Below are 21,828 nucleotides of genomic sequence, written 5' to 3' on the forward strand. Positions count from 1 at the left end.
CGTATCATAGCTAGGGCCCCGAAGGGGCCTGGTTGACCATCCAACAAGTCGCTACTGAAGAGATTCGGTGTCCTAAACATAGAAGATATGCGGAAACTAGAAATCGCCAAGTTTATGTATCAGTTCCACTGCGGTCATTACCCCGAATAGTTCAATGACTATTCTTTATCTCGGAATCCAAAGCGCACAAGTACAACATACGCGGGTCCACGTCGTCCAAATATCATATCGGCTAACCCTAACGTTAGTCTATGTATAAAGACTACACTCTGCTCAGACGTACAATTAGGATACTTCGAAAAAGTTATTCGATTCGGATTCTGGACGGCATTATTCAGATTCACGTGGGTTTTGGTTCGGATTCGGACGGATAGTTCCTCAGAGACTCGAGCTGTCGGACGAACCCTATACTACATTGCATTATTTGATGGAGTTCTGTCAGTGAGGAGTCACTTTCGCCACTGTAAAACTGCGATATCAGTTTTTCTGTATCATTGTCAAGGCCCCTGCGACGTGGAGGGAGACAGGTTCTGAATGTTCACAATACTACGTTTGAGATGACAGGGCCACGATCTCACGTATGGTTTGACCATGTTATCTTCTGTTACTTTTCATTCAGTGTACAATGCAGCCAAAATGGAGGACATTTTCAATTTTATGAAAACGGACGACGTATGGTAAATCAACAATTTTACATATTGATCATCCCTATCCGATGCTGAATACTGTGTTTACGCTGTTCTTCTGTGTCAAACAGCAAACTCAAAACTTTTTTTTTTCACCTTTGTAAACTGCCACTAGAAATATGTCAATATACTTCATCAGAAAAAACACCGAATGCCTACCAATAGACATCTCACGACCTTCCCCTTCCCGCCAAACTCATGAACAAAGACAGAAACCATCGTCACGGGTGAGATAATCATAGACATGTGCAGTGCAAATATTTCAACAGCTTCTAGTACTGAAAAGGTGTCACACTCTCTCCACACCAGCCTACCAGCAATACAGCGCAATCGAAAAGAACATTGAAGAAGGACATGCAAGATATTGCACTAGTAACTCAACCATCGTCATTCCACACCGAAAAGCGATCAAGCAAATAATACAGCCAAGACCACGTAAATAATATAAGTAGAAACTGCACTGAAAGAGTCGCAGCAAATGCACTTTCATCAGATTCTACAAACGGCGGTCCTGCGGTAGACCGTAAGGCTACAATCAATGCATACAGTCGATCAAATCAACACATCTGGTATGACAACAGGACTTCAATAGCGGAAAAAGCTCAATTGATGAAAGGCAACATATGAATTATAAATTTACAAAACGACATCGTCAGAGACGTTTGGAACTGGGTGTCTTGCTACTGAGTCAGGAAATTCAACACTTCATATATTACAAAATTTCAAACTTGCTGGCAAATCACCTTGGATGAACTCCGCCTTTTGGCAAATAGTGCGTTTTGTTACCGTTAAACCTTGGTGCTACGCGACCAGAATTGGAACCGCCATGATTGTTAGAACACAATCTCTTGTACGATAAGTAAGCCACGTCGGCAATAGAAGTCATTAAAGACGACGATGAGTTAGCTTTCGGCTGACCGGCGGCAATGTGAACGCAGTCAAAAGACCGACTCCTGGCGCAGCCAGCTGACGACAGAGCGGGCATCGACGAATAGAAAGAACGGGCGTGACGTAAACTGGGAGCACGTTCGTCAGAGCGAGGGTTATCGACGCTGTTGTTAAAATTTGTGTTCAAGTCTGAAAAGCCGTGCGGCGAAAGTTTCGGCGTCGGCAAACTGCCGTCTCGCGATAAATTTTGCATAGATGTAGTGGCGAGTAAGCAGTCCGTCCGTCGTGCTTCATCGGTCTCTTTGTTGCGGCTTTTCGAACCCGACGTAGAAGAAACAGAGCAGACGGACTCTCTTTCCGATCTGATTCTGAAAAAAAAATAGATCGCGTTGCTAGGTTACACACGAGTCAGTGCATATGCCGCAAAAAACATCAAGGACAAATACAAACGTCATATTCCTATTAAAGGCGACAATGGGCAATGGGCTGGAAAAACCAGGGCTGGGTATCAATGGGAAATTTCAAGTAGACAGGATATTCAGCTACCAGGGGGCTGTGTTTTGTGGGGAATAGGATGTTGTGTATTTTAGTCCTGGGTGTTTTTGCGGCATGCTACACCGACTTATGATATCCATACCCATACACAAGATCTGTGCATACGCATACCATGAGTGCATGATGTGCATCAGAGTTGGATCAATTGTAATTTGTAATGTAATTGAATGTAATTAATTACAAATTTCAATGTAATTGTAATGTAATTGTAATTGAAGCATTTTTATTTTGTGTAATTGTAATTGTAATTGTAATTTGACAAAAATTTTGCTCAATTACAATTTCAATTACATTAAATTGCTATTGAGACCTGACAAGCACAACATAAAATATTTTTTTTACCGCTATGCTGGCCTCGGCTGCCATTGTATACAATTATTAGATTACTAACCAACGGATGGATTCGCAACACGTGACTCACGATTGGATACGCCGAGAAGCGAACTGCTGAGCCGGCTAAAAGCAGCAGAATTGATAGTCCCATAGCTAACGATCCAAGCGTCGAAATTTGATATGTATGGTCCTAATCGAAAGCTAGTGTCGCACTGATTCCGCAATAAAAGTATATTTCCAGGCGATGGTACCATCCCAAAATAGTCGTGAAAGTCTGGGAATCGGCATTGTTCTGAACAATCGCTGGGAGTAATTGGTCATTGTTGTGGTCATAGGCGCTGAACTCTGATTTTCCCTAGGTATGCGAGATCGATGACGTCACAAAGGGATGACATCATAGTGCGCCAGAATTGGCAAATTAGCCGACTCGCAAGCGTTCAATATCACCTGGCACTTGTATATGGTGACAAAATTACGATATGATTAGGCAGGCCGCGTAGCCAGCCGGCCGCTTGCTGAATTGATTGAATCCATTTCAAATTTACCAAGGTGGCATCAGTTTATTATGGTTAAGAACATGCACCAATGCCGATAATACATCGATCGGATCAGCATCCTTGTGTAATATACTCGACACATCACGCTACCATAAGATTACCAACGCGTGCGACTGTGTAGTCAATTAGCGAGCTCGCAATCTCCGCAACATATTCGCCAACACACGCGCCGACAATCGGGAGATTTCAATCACTCCGCCTCGAGAACAAATGAATACGCATCTTCGGCGACGGCTAATAAGGTTGCAGGAATTATTTTCCCAAATATAAAGTCTGTTCTGGACTCTATTCATTAGTGACTTTGATTTCATAGGAGTTAGAAGTTTCAATATCAAGAGCCTGCAAGACATTTTCTGATCGTTCTGTTTTAGTATTAGCGTTAGTCAAAATCAATTACACTGCTGTCTGTTCACGGTCAGTACACACGTCCATGTTCATTGTTAAATGTCTGAGCCAGTCTGACATCACAATCACAGAAGAAGCGATAGTTCCGGCCGGCGCATAAGATATCATGTTCCTTCACAGCAGGAGATGACAATCGCAACATTTCGCGCATATAGAAATTAACATCTTTAGTATCAAGTTCTCGGTCTTGTTGCCTCGCGTTGCGTCTTCTGACCACTCGCGTTTGATCAAATATTCAGGCGCATAGCCGAGTTGTTATGGAGTGTGTTCTGTAATGGAATCCGCATCGATTTCAGGTGGTTCAAACCTTTCTCAACTTTTATAACTCAAGCCTTGACTCGCATCTTCTGATGGTTATTGGTTATGTTCAAGTATTAGCGGAAATCAAGTACGCATGTACGCACAAGTCACACATTTTTGCGGACATTCGATGTCAGTAAGTTTCGTGATATCAATCTTTAATCACAACCGATAGATGGGAGCCAAAGCATGCTAGGCCGGAGACGCGATAGTTAGGCCGGCAATGATATATTTCGAACCACGCCGACGCAATTGTGTAGGCCAACGATGTTATCGTGCGCAGGCCAGTGATGGTATAGTGCCCACCGAGCCTATTGCCGATGCGATTCATCAAGCCAGCGCAACTAGACCTGACGGAGACGGGATAAATCAGGCCTGCGACGATTGCGCGCGGTAATCAATGACCTAATTTCGCAATCATCTCAGCGTCGAGATCGCGTTGCGTTACATTGTGCACAAACGATTCTCGCAAATTGGAAACGCGCTTCCAGCTAATTGGCCGTGGCCCCGCGCAACACTGATAAAATACGGAAAACTGAATTGTAACTGAAGGACGGAGTTTCGTTAAGTGCCTGAACGTATTGCTGTCGGTTTACTTACGTGTTCAGCAGCACTACGAAACGCTTATTTCTAAATCGATCAATTCACCACCCAGTCAGTAACAGACCAAACCGAATTCTGGGTATGCCGCATACCCAAAAAAATTCCTAGGTATGCGCGGCATACCTAGCATACCTGAGTTCAGCGCCTATGGTTGTGGTCATGCTGCTGCGGCGCTCTCACTTTTCAGAACAGTCGGCCTTAAACGGCTATTTTGGAGCAGTTACATTGCCCTGACGAGATTTTAATTTGTATTTTCGGAATTAGTGCATCAATAGCTTACGATAAAGACCAGATGCATCAAATTTGGACGCCTGAATCGCCAGCTCTAGGACTATAAAGTTTGCTGCTTTTAGCCGGCTCTGCAGTACGTTTGTCGGTGCATTCATCCGTTACTCACATCTTGCGCATCTAACTGTGGGTTGGCAATCTACAATACGATTTCAGATCACGATGCTGCATCGTTACTTCGTCTGTCTAACTAAATAGACCACTGGATATTATATAACGTCTTATCTGACAAAGCACGGTTTGTTTTCACCCCTCATCCTAATTCCTACGTCCCTCGATAAAAATAATATTATTTCTTTAGTTATATACTATATACGGTACGCAAATCCAACCCGTGCATGATTATAATACTTTTTTCAACGACATACTGCATACTGGAATAGTTTGAAAACGTTTTTCTGTTATTAATTACCGGTATTTGCGTATCATATGATATGAATGAAACATGAATACTTGAATTGTTGTTAATTACGACGCTACGGTTGTCAAGGAGCACGGTTGAATTTATCATTATTCAATTACATGTTCAACAGCAGCAATTGTAATTGTAATTGTAATGTAATTGAAGCATGCAAGGAGTAATTGTAATTGTAATTTGATATTTTTAGCATGGAGTAATTGTAATTGTAATGTAATTGAAACATGCATGAAAGTAATTGTAATTGTAATTGTAATTGAACTGAAATAATGTAATTGATCCAACTCTGATGTGCATATGCTGCTGGACAAGATAGCTACAGAAATAGCCTTGCAAGGCTTTCAAAGTCTCCATGCAATCCCGGTAATGCTGAGCACCAAGCGAGGAACCACGGATACCAATTTTACCGATTAGGTGTTTAGTCTGACATTGCCAGTGATTGAACCCACGACCTACCTCTTCAGGAATTGGTATTATGAGAAGTATCGAGTCAATCCACACTACACGATCGGTGCGTGATGGCAGTTAGGGATTAGAATTATTAGTACCGGAAGTACAGCCCGAGATTGGAAATTATTCTGGTAGCAAAGATTGTCAAATACTTCAACAGTGCGCGACTACTAATGTTCCATGTGAAAGGGTCTGTGGTACTGTCAGATTGATTTATGGAGATATGAATTCACTTCTAGACATAAACAAGTTCTTATATTTTACCATGTTTGTAGGTCGAGCATGACTTTGATTGATTGACTTCCCAAGTCGCAGACGTGGTCAGTAACGAAGTACTTCTACTTTTTCAAAGTACTCAAGTAGTTTTCCTCTACTTCTGTTACTTACTCAAGTAGATCTGATGTTCTCTACTTCTACTTCGTAATATTTTGTGATCTACTTACTTACTTTTCGCTATTTTCAGTTTGTCAAGTAGAAGTAGTTTAATCCCCCAATACGAAAGATAGCCTGAGGAATTTCGGGGCTGTTTTCTCGGAGTACCAACATTTAATATTCCTAAAAGTCAAGTAAAACCCAGAAATTTTGTTGGGCTTCGCGCACAGTAATTATGGAGTGACAAATATGTTTTCACGAAAGTATAATTGAATATAATTTAGGTACCGTATAGCTTGGTTCCTCTCACACCGCATTGTCGCCCACATCAAATATTTCATTACAGTAAATATGGCCCACCATAACGTTTGAAACTCCGTTCCGCAATGTAGCAGTTAGGATACCTATCACATCGTAATCTAGCAACCCATTACGTGTCTTGCTAATCTGAAATATCCTGCTTTTTTTAACGTTAAACCTGTTTTAGCAGAGCAACTTTGAAACTTTATGCACAAAAGACATGAAATATATTTTCCGCTTTTTAGAAGTGGTATTTGTATTTCTCTTTCAATTGCGAGTATCATACTTTTAGTTCTAATTACTTTTAGTTCTTTTGTCTGCAGAACATACATGTTGGAGCATAAAGTCAAGTGTAGTAATGCCTCTATTTTCCGAAAATAAAGCTACAATAAATCTAACTTTTTCGATCCACAGTATTTTGTTATTAACGTATACTAATCACGCAAAGTGATGAAGCCGTATCCGATACAACTTCTACGTATTGCTCTTCGCCTAAAATTGGGGCCTTATAATATGGGGTAGGGCGCCATGCCATGATATTCTCTAAAACGGAGTCCTCAAGTAAACAAAGGGTTAGTATCGCATTTTCCTATCAATACTATAATTTGCATCCCATGATGCGATACAATGATTATTGTGTCGAAAATTGATACCTCCTGGGATGCCTCAATACGTATCAAGCTTTCTGCACCTTCCGCGTAGCTCAATTTGTAGCTTTTGACTGTCCAGTCCATGCGAACGAATTAACACTATTTTCAAAACTACTTACTTACTTGAGTAGATTTAAAGTCAGTCAATTCTACTTATACTTCAAGTAGTTTTAGGTGGCTCATTGAAAAAGTACTTCTACTCGTACTTGAGTAGATTTTCTCGTCGCTACTTCTACTTCTACTTGAGTAGCTTTCTTGACTACTTTGACCACCTCTGCCAAGTCGTTTCGACTCCTTCCTATCTTTTCATTGTATCGAAATCTTGTAGTGTTTGATACGATGAAATTCTTGATAAACCAAACTGCAGTACCCTACCTTGAATCCCAATCGTGTGAAAGACTATCGTCGGCAGTTTCGCCGGCAGAACAGTCGCTTGAAACTTTATTGAACTCGATAGGATCGCCGAGCGAAACGCTACGCCCTTTTTGTGAAATGTCGGTAAGCTGTTCCCAGCTATCGTTGCTGAACAGGAATAAGCGAAAGATTCGTAAAAAGGAAATTTGTCACATGTGGGGGTCACAAAGTTATAATCTCTGGCCTTACCCCAATTCTAAAAACAGTCTAAGCATCCTAAACAAGAGCGACGGGATGAATGTTAAATTCCAATGCCTTTTCTTTTGATTGCCATTATACTTGAAGTTTCACGCGGGATGCTTACGATTTTGAATCGCTCCTGGTTTCTGGGATTTGCCATATCGCCAGAAATCAATGTAGTGCAGATTCATTTGCGAGAAGACAGGCTCATTACCAGTAATACTGAAACCGAAATCGTTCTAGCATTGGGCTGCTTTCCATTTTGCCATATTTCACGGAACACTGGATGAATTGACTTAGCTCAACACAGGAAGCAACTTGTACGTCAAAGGCTAACTGGTACCGCTTTACACATGAAGGTAACGTGAATTCACTCCATTGTAAGGCAGCAATGCAGCTTGGTAAAGAAAAATATGTACCGTACACAGAATTTCCTCTAAGTATCAGCAAATGATGGTGAAATGAGTGATTCAACAATAACAAGTACCGAATAGCAGGTAACACCAATACCGGAGGCGGAAATTGAATACTGTGGATTCTAAATGGATGAGCATTGCAACGTGACACACCAATTTCCTAGGAACAAACTTGATATTGGCAAACAGATGAGGATGTTAATGAGCAGTACTGGGCAACAGCAGGTACAAATTGATTTGATACCACGTCGAGTATCCAGCCTAGAGTTGTACCACCAATTATGCCATAATAATAATGACTAGAACGTTTAAATACATGTACCTTTTTGAGGCCATAAAGTCAGTTTTTATTAAAAGTTTTTAATTTTGACTTACGTTACCATGACTAATTCTTAAAGCGTTGTCACATTATCCTGCGGAAAAGTCACGTCTTCACAATTAAGGTAATTACGGCGCAAATGACTTTATCACCGATTTGCGCAATCCCCATTTTGCACACCAAAGTCCAACATCAAAAACTTACATTTGGAAAGGGACTGTTTACCAGAAAACGGACCGCAACTCCAGCAACCAGGGCTGTTCAGCGGGAGTTTGGAGTTGTAGTACGGGGAAACGCATACTGGTTGAGTCGGAGACGAAGTTTGTTAAAACGCTCCAACTCTGACTACTTTAAAATTGAACAAGTGTTTTCGAATGTCACTAAAATGTGCGGTTGCAGTTGCAAAAGTTGCCAAGCTTTTCATTTGGGCGGACCTTCACGAACTAGGTTGAATTAATTATTCAGGAATCATATTTGAAGAGCTTGTTGGAGTTACAGAACTTTGATGTAGCCTACCATTGAATAGTATATTGATATTGAAATTAACCCGAACCAGGTCAGAAAATTTCATGCCGGTGACGTCATGTTGGGTGATACGATTGTTGATGTACAATGTTCTTTCCAATTCTCCAGTAGTTGCTGACGATTAACCCTGACGATAATATTTGGGTTGATTTCAATATGAATATACTATCTAGTAATATTAATTATTAAACTGGCAAAAAAAGATATAATTTTTCGAGTAGATTTACAGAAATGTTCGAGTGGGTCGTAAGGTGAGAACTCACTTTCCAACGTCAGAATGATTGCACGCGTCACGGGTCGAACTGCTTCGTCGCGTCGATGTTTTCGACACGTCGTCGGTTCCTTCATCGAAACCGCTCGAAGAATCGGTAGAGCCGATGGAAGACGGCGGCTTGCACGCGTCCCAGTCGTGAGATTCCCGCGAAATCGGACTTTCTGCAGAACGGCGCGTGGCAGCGGGTGGACTGCTCCCGGTCGTCCGGTCGTGCGCGACACATCCGTCGTTACTGCGGCAACACAAGCGGTCAATGGTACAGTACAGCTTTCAACTCACGGCGTCTGCTTCTCAGAGGTGGGCAGCAATGAGGTAATTCCAGCAAAACCAGCAACTAGAACTAAAACTAGAACTAACGACATTTAAAAATTAATACATCGCAGAATATAGCGCAAACTTTTGACTCAGCCCGCCAAAGTATTTCCTGCTTCTCATTCCCAAGTCATTAAATGTTAAGAACCGTTCGAAACCGGATTTCGTTCTCCTATGCAACACATTCATTTTTATTTCATCGGAAATATCAGAAATAGATTGTTAGTAGTGATGACTATGAGCTCGTAATGGCTGCACGCAACGATCCGAGCAAAACGGTGAGTTGTTCGGCAATTAATATTTTCTCAAATGTGAAACTAAAACTAGAGCTAGAACTACCGTACTCACTTTTCAATATCCGCAACTAGAACTAGATCTACTCAAAAAAACGTTGGTTAGTTGACCGAATGAGTAGTTTGTACAAGTCTGAATGAAGGTCTTATCTGGCTTGCGAGACCAGGGGTCCATCCAACGAGCTAACATACAAACTCAAATACCTTATCACTTCTTCGAGTTCGAATGAGTCCACTTTCATATTCTGTAGACTCGCGCATTTGCTCGGGTGAAGATGTCTAAGAGACGGGTCTGACAATGCTATAATAATGTCTTTCGCCTGAAAAAAGAAACAAGTACAAATTTCAAGTCAAATATACAAGCCGGTCAACAATGCTCGGTATCAAGAAGTAGGTAGGGCCTGATCCGAACATCTGTATTACAAACACTTATTTTCAAAAGGCGAGTGCCCACTGCCGAGCAAGTCTGGTTCTCGTCATTGGCTGGTATAGGATATTTTCGACGACTTAGACAGATTCCAAAAATGAATAGGAACATTGAAATACTTTCCAAGAAACTCACATTTCAATTACAACATACTGATTGCCGAATCGTCACAGCCGCCAAGGCCACGGCAATTCAAATTTCAGCAACAGCATCGAATAGTAAACCCTGACTTGAATTACCACAAGAATTCCACCTTGCATAACGAGGACATTCCATAACTTATTACCAGTTACCGGTGTATAAAGTGTTAGAAGCAGGAAGGCACGTTACCATTAATTGTATCAGTTTGGCAGCACATTATTAACAGCGCAGACTTAATAGCAATTCACAGCACATTAACTGTCAGGCACTTGTGCAGCACATTTTTAGGGCTGCCGAATTCGGTTAGTGCGGTAATTGCAGTTGTTCAAAAGCGTATCATAAAAACTTTCAACGGTTCATGATTTGTGTCATTGCAATGGCGATTAGTCAATCCAGTCAGCCGGCATTCATTGATCGGCTGCAAAGTCGCGGGTTAATTCTGGACATCACGTCCTCTACATCGCAAATCCACGCTTTCTTTTTTCGACACTATTTCAGCTACAATCGCTATCAGTAAATCTTGGAACACAATGCTAACTCCAAAGGGACATATTTCTCTGGATAATCAATAACGCACTTACGTACGTAGGCTACATGACATACGCATTGGACTGTACATCAAAAACTGTCTAGCACTGTCAAGATTAGCTACGCATAATCTCTATGGGACTACCATGCATTGTTACTGTTACAAGTATGCCAAACGATTCTAAATTTCTAGTACCGTCACATGAAGTATAGCAATCAGCAGTAAGCTACGGTATTTGCACAGGCGGCATATGCACCAACTCTCATTCGAGCTAGAATGAAGTCATGCAGCACCTTTCGTTTTAATACAACTCACGGTCTTGACAGTATCTGTTTTACGCATCACAGTATCGCGCCACACAGACGGCGGACCCTCCATCGACACTTACTAAGCTAGAAAGTCGAAGGTTCATTCAAGGATGCAGTGTAGGGCATTGGGGCACTGAGAGAGAAAAAATGGCTTTGAAAGAGAACGTAGTGCACGGTGCGTGTTTGGAAATTTGCTACTGAAGAAATCTCAACCATTAGGTCCTGAAATTTCGTTCTCAGCACCAATCAACATCTGACAACCATATTAGACTAGTTTCCCAACACTTCTCTATGGCGAAGCCACGATTCCAATATTCTAGCTCAGGGTTGTACAGGCGGGCCAGTGGTTCACCGTTCGTGTATAGCAGTGGTTCTCAGACTTCTTTAGACACGCTCCCCGTTATGATAGTGAAAAATTTTGCGTGCCCCTTATCGTCATATCACAAAATGCAACGAGAATGCTGTCGATCACAACAGATAGTTCGATGGCATGGGAGGTTAGGACCGTTGATGAGAGAGTTCTCGAGTATAAAATTAGGACTATACATGCAGCAATAACTATGAATTAGGGGTAAATCACACGGAGCGGAAACTTTTTTTGAATTGCCCGCAGCTTCGCCCCCCCCTTCATATGCTCCCCCCCCCCAGTCTGAGTAACCACCGGTGTATAGCCGTTTTAGTAGAGGAAGTGCCCAGTGTCTCATAAAGAATTTGTAATGGCCATGGCGTCACTTCACTCGAATTGAATATTGAACACATAAAAATTGTGATAAAATATGTCAAAATTATTCATGTGCTATGTCAATATATATGTATATTTTGGTGTTTTATGCCCCAGTCTTTAATCGGCATCTGAAATGTGCCAAACTAAGCTGAATTATAAAGCCGTTGCGCGCGACGGGCACCGTTTCGAAAAGGCACTTCTCTGTGGTCAGCATGATTGATAGCACTGTTCTAGCTTAGTCATACCACAAAACAATATCATTCTGCGAACAGTGCAACACGACAAACGGTGGATGTCATCCAAGTCAATCAAGCCTCCAATCCGCCGTCATTAATCAACACATTCCTACGAATTATGCATCTACATTTCAAATATTGATAACATACTTCCGGTGTCTGTGGCTCTTGTTCGGTAGAGCTTTCTCGAATTGGACGAATTCCAGCACCCTCCTTGCCAGTATCCTTTTCAGACTCTTGAACTTTAAATAGACACATACGTAATAAGCATCTCTGCCGTGCAGTACCATACAGCATTTCCTCTCTCGCATAAAATGAAAGGATAAGGCAAGCATTCACTCGGGGATTGCCAGCTAACTCAGAGCACCGGAAACTGACAAATTAAAGAAGAAACTAGGGATTGGGATTGTGCTGATTATATAATATATAAGTTAGATGTATTATATTGAGACATGGGTGTGTTCATAGAGAGCTTCCAGCTCAACACATTTCAGGTAGGGTTGAATAATGCCCGCTAGAACAATTAAATTGTTACTCAGCTTCCCATTATTATTTGATTTTCACCCTTCGCCTATTTGCGTTTTCCAAGCAAATCACCTTGGCCAGATGTTTTTTCAATAACCAAGCTGAAAACTACTTTCCTGGCAAAGCGGCTGCCGCATTGTCCCTTGCTCACCGCAAATAAAGATTATATTTGCTAAGGTGTGCATTCAAGTAGGCTACTCTGTTCCATTGCAGAAAAATTGCCCATGCAACTGGGCAAGTCATATCCACACGTAAATTATTTGACATCAGGACTTTGCAAAGTCACACAGCAAAATTGTATGCGGACGAGTAAGGGTAGAGCAAGGTCAAGAGTAGTGCTCATTAGGCGTGTAGAAAACGACAGGCAAGAATGGTTAAGAGTGGTATAAAACAAGATGACTCAATGGTTGCAAATAGCCCATTCATCCATTTATGAATGTTATACTATCAGACCCATCAGGTTACTGTATTAGATCTACCGGTAGTTTGATGTACTAAATCTAACTGACAAGTCTACACCAATGCTAGGAAGTGGCCAGTGGGCTTCAAGATTCCAATTAGGCCTAGTTGATTCAAGCTTGAGCACTGTTAAGGAGATTATTAAAATTCAAGGAACTAACATGTCAATTATCCAATATAAAGCGTACCTCGTTGAATAAGAGATGATGCAGCAGTCGGTTAAATCGCTGTTTGTTACTGACAGAGCCTCAAATCGGGAGGGGTAGCCTACTGCAGTGCCATAATAGTGCCAGAGCCCAGAAGCACCATAATAGTGGTTGAAAGGAGTATGATATTTGACAGAGAAAAGTAGTCTAATTAAATGGGTATTCAAGTACTCTCTAACTATAATACAGATTCCATGTTCATGTGACTTTTATTAATCCCTATTCAATTCACCTTCAACGGCCGATTCCTCCTGTAAATTCGGTAGCAAATGCTCAAATGAGGACTGCCGCGACTTTGACCATTTCGAACGCTTTTTCTGTGCCACGATTTTACGCCCAGTGCTGGAAGCACTCACCTGTAAAATGGCCTAGCATTAAACGAAAAATATAGGGCTGGGAGAAAACAAATAACAAGGCACCTTGTATCCTTGTAAAGATTCTTTGGAGAGATTGGGTAATTGTGCGAAGGCGTGAGCCCCAACGATATCGTTTTGGTGTGCGTTCACCCATTCTTGAGCTTTTATTATGCCGTCCTTAGCATAGCAAGCTAGAAACAAAATGTAATATTCAGAATAATAGTAATACACTAACATATTCGTACACAGATCATCAAAACTGTACAATAGAGCAACGTCTCCTCAACAGAGTCGAGAAAGGAAAATAAATTATAAACCATCTATAGTACAGCTGTTGTCCCACCATCAGAGAAATACCCTAAAGCTGCTTCGCTTATTAATTAACAGTAACAAAAACTGCACCGCAAACAATCATCTTTTTAATCTAAATTGATTCACGCTATGCTCCTGAAATGACGCATTAAGCCCAAATGCTAGTAATACAGGGAAATGGAATTTAAGCTATTTATAATTGTATTATGGCTGTAAATATCAATGAAAATATGAATTAATTGCCACAAACAATGTGGCATTACTAAAGTTGTTATTCAGCCAGTATTCACAGAGTACCTACATAAGAATATATTGTCAGTCATATGTATCTGACAGCGTATGGACAATGCACATTGGACATATTCACCTACTATCACATGGCGCATTTCATAAGTTTTCTATTTACAAAGAATAGATAGCCTAAGTAGGCTATCCCTTTCCTTTTCCTGGTTGAAAAAAGTAGCAACATATGCCCTCCCAAAAGGCTCAAATAAAAGTCAGATCAAATTGGTAGTGTTGTGGATCACAGAATATGGAGAGTAATTTCAGATGTCTAACCATCGGGGATTATGATTTTGATAAAACTCTGATGCGGTAGGCTTGTTGCTGTATAGATGGCAGTGATAAGGAAGAAATTTGTCTGGTAAAGTGGAAACGTAGGTAGGGGGATCAACTCTGCTGCACAACTTCAATGTACATCAGCGGTATCATTGCCAACGTAATTCAGTTGCAGCAGATATTCCAAATGAACGTAGCACAAATAAATGTCATGTCTACGTGACTTATTTTTACGGCATATTTGCACGTGTATTTGATCGAAACACATTTGACAAATTGTCTGTTGCACCAATTGCGAAACAGTCTGGTCAAAGTGAGAAATCACTGCAAAATCTAAGGTAATTGGCAGCTATCAAGCGTGTGACGCAACAGCAGCAACAACATGGATGGTCATTTCCAGAAAATTGCCAGACAACCTACAAGTCTTTAAGGTGGAATAGGCAAGACTCTGAATACCATTCCATAATGTACCAATTCATGACATACCATATCATAGTATTAACAGCCCTAACATGTCTCATTTTGGTTCTACAGATTGAAGGTGAATACACATCATAGAATATTAAGCATTAAATCTATTGCTGTAGATTAACCCCAGTCTGGACCTGTCTCCATTGGGTCAACTCTTTCAAAGATATTATGGTAATATTATGAGCTGTAACAATCAGGTTTCGTCACCAGCACGGCAACAATAAGCAGCTCTGTATCGTGCTGCAAGGATTCAAGGACAATCGGACGCTATTGAGCTATCTGATTTTCAGCGCTGTCACAGTCAAGAAAAGATTAGTTATTTGCACAATTGGTACCCCGCACGAAGAAGAAAACAATTTTAGATGCCAGCACAATGGCTATATTCAAGCAATCAAGAATTTTGGTAAACGATTATTGCATTCGCACATACGTTATGTAACATATTGTTAAGATATCGATTGAATATACACCAGCCGGCACGAACAGGTATGTATTTACCCCTGTCTTAACAACAGTGTTATGTAACCATATTAATGAATGATTCAAAGCGGCAGGCACAGCATCACTATGAATAAACCAAAATAAGTAATTGAATCATCATTGGTAAATGAAATGGTAGAGAAAGTCGAAGATTCAATGATTCCGAAAGGCCATGTGGCTCATTTTTCAAAGGAAAGCGGTTTAAATATTAACACGTCACAGAACTCCATACTAACGGATATCCAGGGTGCTGTCCTGTAGCTGAGCATTGAGCAATTGCTAAAGAAAGAATTTGTCATCCTATGCATGTGGACAAGCACTCTTCTAGAAATTAGATGTACTTCCGAATTGATATGAGTAGACTACTGTATAGTATCATTAATCACTGGACAGCAGACATTGACAGGCTCATCAATGTTGCTGCTAAAGTTACAAGATTTCTTTTTCGTGACGCTTGTGACTCAAAGTCACGGAAGATATCATTATGGTAAATAAATGTTATGATTCGGTGTGTCATGTTCCGTAATTTTGAATACTAGAGTAGATCTTGATGACATGGTGTCTGCTTTAATTATGTATGAGCACAATCCAGATTGGCATCATCAGAACAGATGTTAGGGTCCTTGCCTCTGGGTACATAGGAAAACAAAACATTGACTAATACCATCGTACCAATATCGTGGGGCCGGTGGTCTGGTGAACACGAGGAGGTTCCAGAATCGAGAGTAGTATTGAATCTGGATAGAATCTGTAAAAAAAGATAACACCAAAATATAAATCTTTGCCATTCGCTGGAATCGTCGCCATTCACCAAATCAAAAAAATTAGGCGGTTCATTCAAAAATTAAATATACCGTGACTCAGATCTCCCAAAAGTCGTCAGACAAGTGCCGGCAGGCTAGTGAATTGGATATGAAATTTAACCAGATAACCACAAGTGAACACCGGAGTTGAATACGATAATGTGATGGTGTTGTCAGTGTCAACGTCACAAAGTACCTCTCATTAAGTACTGTTTACTTCACTCATCATTTCATCACATCATTGAAATCTTAACGCAATTAGAAAACATATATAATGATGCCCGAAACTATTCACAGGTATGAACAACTGCTTTCAATTAATATAATACATTACTTCGACCATATTAAGGGTACATTTCTCAGAAGAACGTAGTTACAAAATTACACACCCGGGTATACAAACAACACGCCACCTTCACATAACAAGAGCGTTTACAGGAATTTGCACTCCTTCAAAATAACATTTTAACAATCGGCGTAACAATATTAAAAAGTATACAGTGCACATCTGTTTGCATTCAGCGAAAGTGACTTCAGTAGGTGAATGTGACTTTCCGCAATACGATGGGGAAAGGATTGTGGACACACAAAATATAGGCCTGTAATAGATACTTGCGCCCATTATTGCTGATAGCCTAAAAAACTACATACCGACGAATGAGCTTTAGCAGTCTCCAATTGGGTAAATCCTAATTGAAACAGCAGATCTTCTGGGTCTCCTTCCCGAGCATCAATAAGATCAGATATACTAAAACCAATACCAATTAAATTATTCAACAGCAACTGCTGCCACTATGTAGGATAAGCAATATAATCCAAGCAGCCTACCCCAAATCTAATGGCGAGTATAAAAAGAGAACAGTAATAGGATTCAAATTTTTAGCCATTCTGGTTCGAACTGCTTGGGCTAGTTAGTGAGGTATGCGCACCGGAAGAATGGCAGTCCATTAATCTTAGCATTCAACACTTGGATGCACCTTACAACGGAATGTGCACAAATAAATATTCGTGTGATGGTGGATCATATTTCTTGTTGCCCTATATCAGCAATCAAATTGTTAGAAATTTGTTATCATAAATATTTCTTAGTAGGCTACTAGCATAAATAGAATACAATGGGTTTGTTTGGTGACGCGTACGTCATATATGGCATAACATATCTGGGTTTCCAATACCTGATTTTTTTATACGGAAGATCGTGAATGGTGAATCGATTTTGTACTCGTTTGAAAAGAACTCACTTAGAAATTGTAGAAAAAGTAAAAAGCGAATCTTCTTCGTCAAGCGAATGGCCACGTCTCAAAATCAGGAAACTGTCGACAGTCGAATTTGCTACTGCATTCTCAGAATTGGACTTGATGGTATTGGCTGAATAGAAAAGTGCTTGGCATATTAGAGTTTAAAATTAACCGGGGCTTAGCGAACAATGGTCACACTTTATTAACCATACTGCATGGGACCGAAAACCAGGAAATAATGGCGGGAGGCATCATATTTCCTTGCGCGTGTCAGGAGTTTCTGTTCACACACAGTTCACATTACTTTTAGATCATCAGGCATAGAAACTGGGCCTTTCCAACCGAATGCTTTTCAAATAGCTGAATGATGAAATGATGAATCTAATAAACAGCCTTGAAATTTCGTATCATATAGGTATGATTTAATAGATTCGTTTTTTGAGATTTCATCGAAGGTTCCCAGTTGCTTATAAACCATACTAGGTTTTTTACATTGCAACAGTACAAACTACTGGATTAAATGTTAATTATAAACAAAATTCAATACAATGAATGCATAATAAAACACAATAAATCAGAAAGCCTACTGATTAACTTAGAAAGGATAGCTTAAATGATAGTTCAAAATGGAATCTAAATATTGCTATGAAGCATGAATAGACGCATAAACACAGTTATTTGATAGTCACTCAGCTCAAAAACTGGGGGGCGAAATGTTAATGACTATCCTTGGGGCATTTCAAAGTCCATATCTTGATTCCGGAATTTCCAATTATATTTACAGCGGAATATTTAGTCCAACCATGACAAGTGCACTGCGGGAATTCAAATGCAGGGTGACAGACAAGTTGGACAAGTCGGGCGTCGGCTTTCAATTATGATAACAAATATATACTCGTCATGGTATGAAAATAAAAATTTTGACAGTGTTGCCCATTACAATTGCCTACGGACAAGTCTTATAATAAATCACCAAGTTCACAGGCCACTCATCGCACAACAGGGCACGAAGAGAATAACTCCAGCTGTATCTTTGTATAGATAACTTACCGATTGTATCAAAGTATTAGGTGCGATGAACAGGTATAACCTCTATCTTTCTAGTCATGTATTGACTCAGATATATTGTCTCTCGAATCTGAGTTTTGTTAGCTTCAATGAAAGTATAGCCCCACAGGACTGGTGAAACTGTTCGACTATTTGTGAGAGTGATTATAATTATAGTATCGCCGTTTTTGAAAATATCCTACAGAGGGTCATTATGATCCAAATATTGAACATGTGTGTGTGAAACAAAAATTCTCAATGGTTTGCAACATCGATTTACTGTATCACCCTAATAGCAATGCAATATCATCTGACAAGTAGGCTGCACCAAAACAATGCAGCCACAAATAAATACACTGTGCTCACATCAAGTAAGTGAGAATACAATACCTTCAGCACCTAGGTGTAAGTCGTCTGCAGCCTCACTGTTGGATAGTGACTGGGAAGAGGAAAAGCTGGCCGAGTCATCTTGAAATAAAAGGTCAAACTCCATTAACCAACACAATTTCAATAGCCCTTTTCCTTGCCCGGCAAACTCGTCTTGAATGTCTTCAAATTAACCTACTGATGAAGACACTTTCACAATATTATGCATTGAAAAGACGCTGGAAATGAAGAAAACAATTGCAGAGAAGCCAGATCATCGAGGCATGCCCAATTGCCTGTATTCAAGTGAGCAGATAACATGAGGGGCACTTGAGAGGCATATACAATAATAGATCAATGGATAGGGCAAGTTTCTTGCTTCATTGCTTCTACAAAACATGACAAATCAACAACAAACCGACACACAGTAGATGACAATCTTTAACACAGCCATGCTAAATACGGACAGCCTTTGACAAATGCTTAAAAAACATATGTATAAAAACTTTCTTTATTTTGATATGAAGCCATAATTATTCACAAGTGCATTTCTCTACTTGACCAATTGCCAATGGCCAAGTTCCAGTTCACAAGTAACTTAATTGCATAGATAATTACAAACCACAAAGAATTCGACTGGACTTTTAAGACACAAAATGTCATAAACTATTTATTGAATTTACGATTCCAATCGGGTTTAATAAGAACATTATAAGATTTAATATTTATTATGTGTTCCATTATCCGCACATGTGTTAGTATGATTGGCAGCTTAGAGCTTATTTGATTGAGCGCCCCTGTCTCAGAATGATTGCCATTACATTGAATGTATTGAATTGTTTTAGAGCAGTGATGCCCAAGCTTTGACAGTCTATGGCTCCATATAATATTAGGTGATTTTTAGTCATATTGGTGCCCGAATTCGTCAAATATTTTCTATATTTGCAAGTAAAATTACAATGTAGGCAGGTTCAAAAATATCTGCATAACTAGAGAGCCATAATCTACCCTACTGGGATCTCGGAAACCTTTGCGGGTTCAATTATACGTGGTAAGACAAGTCCCAGCATGACAGTGTTGGTATGACAATGACCACATGCAATTGCGCATCAGCGGCATAGCATGTACAGAGTGCGCACATTTCACATTACAGAGTTACAGAAAAATGGTAGCGTCGGGCTGCTCATGTATATATATGTAGAAGTAATATTAAAAGTACAAAGAAGATAATTTGATATTTGGAGCTTGTAGGCAAATTAGAGAAAGTAGATCGATAAATCAAAAATTTCAAATGTCTATAAGTATGAAAATTAAGGTACCGTATCTTATTTACTCAAAGTTAGCCAACACCATAATGGCTTAATTACATCACTATAAATTCCAATAGGATGATCCGCCATTATGGAATTATTGCAAAAATGTTCGCACCCTACACATGCCAGCCTTGTAAGCAATTTTGGGCCTCCATTCAAGTTAATTCAATTCAACTCAATTTAATTTATTGCTAATGATTTCACCATTACAATGCACCGCAAGACTGGTGACGTTGTTGCTTGCATAATGCTTGTGTTCACAAAACTACGAGTCCTTGTTGAAATATCAAACATTTCAATAATATTCTCTCAGGATACCAAACTACAGAAGATTAAAATTCAATCTTTAACCAACATTTCATACAAAATATTCCACTTTTCAGTTTAATCTAGTATTTTCATTGGTTATCATGATAAATCTATGTTCATCGACACTATGCAAGTAAAATTTTGAATAAACTGAAGTTATTTTTCAATAACCCTTACCCTAATGTGAGAACCGTTTTTTATATCAGCCGAAAATTTCATTTAACATTTGAACACCGCATCTGACTTACTGGTGCCTATAGTTTGCACGGTTTGGCAAAGTAAGCTGCACTCCTCTCCAAACATGTTAAAAAATGAGACTGGTTTACAATTTCCACCTGAATGGTGATGAAACCCAGCCCAGCTCTACCCTGACTCATCAAAGTATAAGCCTATACAGTTACATCTCGAGAACAGCTTGAGAAGACCAACACCAAACATATATATAATTATACATGCCGTTGCCGTCTCTTCATCGTCTAACACAAATTGTCAAAATACATTCAAGCGGTAACATCTAAATAACTGATTTAACCGAATAAGAATCAGCCCAGACAATTCTCTCTGGAAAATTCAGTCCAGGCAAAAACTCTCCGAGGCCCTTACTTCTAAAATGCAAAGAAAACACATTAGAGTAACCCGAATCTCAGTACCGCTTTAGAAACGCCGATCTAAATATTTTGATCAGCTGAATCTTCCGTCTTCTTCACCACTGAGCTGCCTTAACCAAAGTCACTCAACTGTGTCATGGTTGAGACTGGACTGTTACGTCACATTTTATCGATAGTCACTGCCCAACTACGAGCGCGACCGCATCCTCTGGTCGTCCAGAAGCTGACTCTATTTAGTCTATTGCACAACAGTCATTAATTCTCTGCTCATATTCATTTACTTTCGCATGCCTAGTTCCCTGAGTAGTGCGTACCAGTGAATCTTTGCGTCTGCGACAATACCACTGTATTCCACTGCTATTCACCTTCAAGTATTTACTGTGCGAATGATTTACCAATGATCCGCACGAAAGTGGAAGTATCAGTGCATATTTGCTTGCTATCATTTAGAGCTCCCGGACAGTTCAGTCATAATTCGACTATATAGCAGTGCTATGACTTTTACCAAGTTTTATGTAGTTGGTTAAACTTAAACACCACATTTCACAACTCCGATGGGAGTGTATTCACCGTCAGGCTCTACTAATCTTCTCCGTACCATAGTTTTATCCACTGAGGTTTTATCCGGGCTCCTCACTATAAATGTTGTCTCTTAGTGTGCCACGCTACAACAAGTCGACAACAAACAAGCTGAACTGAGAGACAGTGAGGCCGAAAGTGCTCGAGCGCAAGCGTACGAGTAGCGAAGAATCTGAACAATACTGAAATCCATGTCGTGGCGCACAAGACCTGAACAGCCGATAAGCGCCGCCGTTGTGTGAGTAATGATTTAAAAGTTAAACAAGAACTGCACACAATGCAACTGGCCTCTCAT

At 40.1% G+C, this 21,828-nt stretch overlaps 1 protein-coding gene across 3 annotated transcripts; it reads right to left on the reverse strand.

Moving 5' to 3' along the window:
• Window positions 1-902: 902 nt before the first annotated feature.
• On the reverse strand, window positions 903-21,146 carry LOC145455300 (uncharacterized). 3 transcript variants are annotated; one of them, XM_080333256.1, is made up of 11 exons: window positions 18,758-21,146; window positions 17,315-17,441; window positions 16,725-16,821; window positions 15,943-16,018; window positions 13,513-13,640; window positions 13,326-13,449; window positions 12,054-12,145; window positions 9,743-9,858; window positions 8,923-9,165; window positions 7,181-7,327; window positions 903-1,942 (listed from the first exon to the last, which is right to left on the reverse strand). In XM_080333256.1, exons 1-11 carry the CDS (start codon window positions 18,849-18,851, stop codon window positions 1,426-1,428), a joined length of 1,761 nt encoding a protein of 586 aa, XP_080189382.1. In that variant the 5' UTR covers window positions 18,852-21,146; the 3' UTR covers window positions 903-1,425. The 3 variants fall into 3 exon arrangements, 2 of the variants coding, with proteins under 2 accessions (XP_080189382.1, XP_080189381.1); XM_080333255.1 differs by having other exon boundaries at window positions 18,749-21,122; XR_013920309.1 differs by lacking the exon at window positions 903-1,942 and adding an exon at window positions 5,462-5,783 and having other exon boundaries at window positions 7,078-7,327; window positions 18,749-21,138.
• Window positions 21,147-21,828: the final 682 nt, after the last annotated feature.

The sequence above is a fragment of the Botryllus schlosseri genome, chromosome 14 (assembly GCF_051294905.1).
Source record: "Botryllus schlosseri isolate E-star chromosome 14, Bs_hap1, whole genome shotgun sequence".
Classification (NCBI taxonomy): Eukaryota; Metazoa; Chordata; class Ascidiacea; order Stolidobranchia; family Styelidae; genus Botryllus; species Botryllus schlosseri.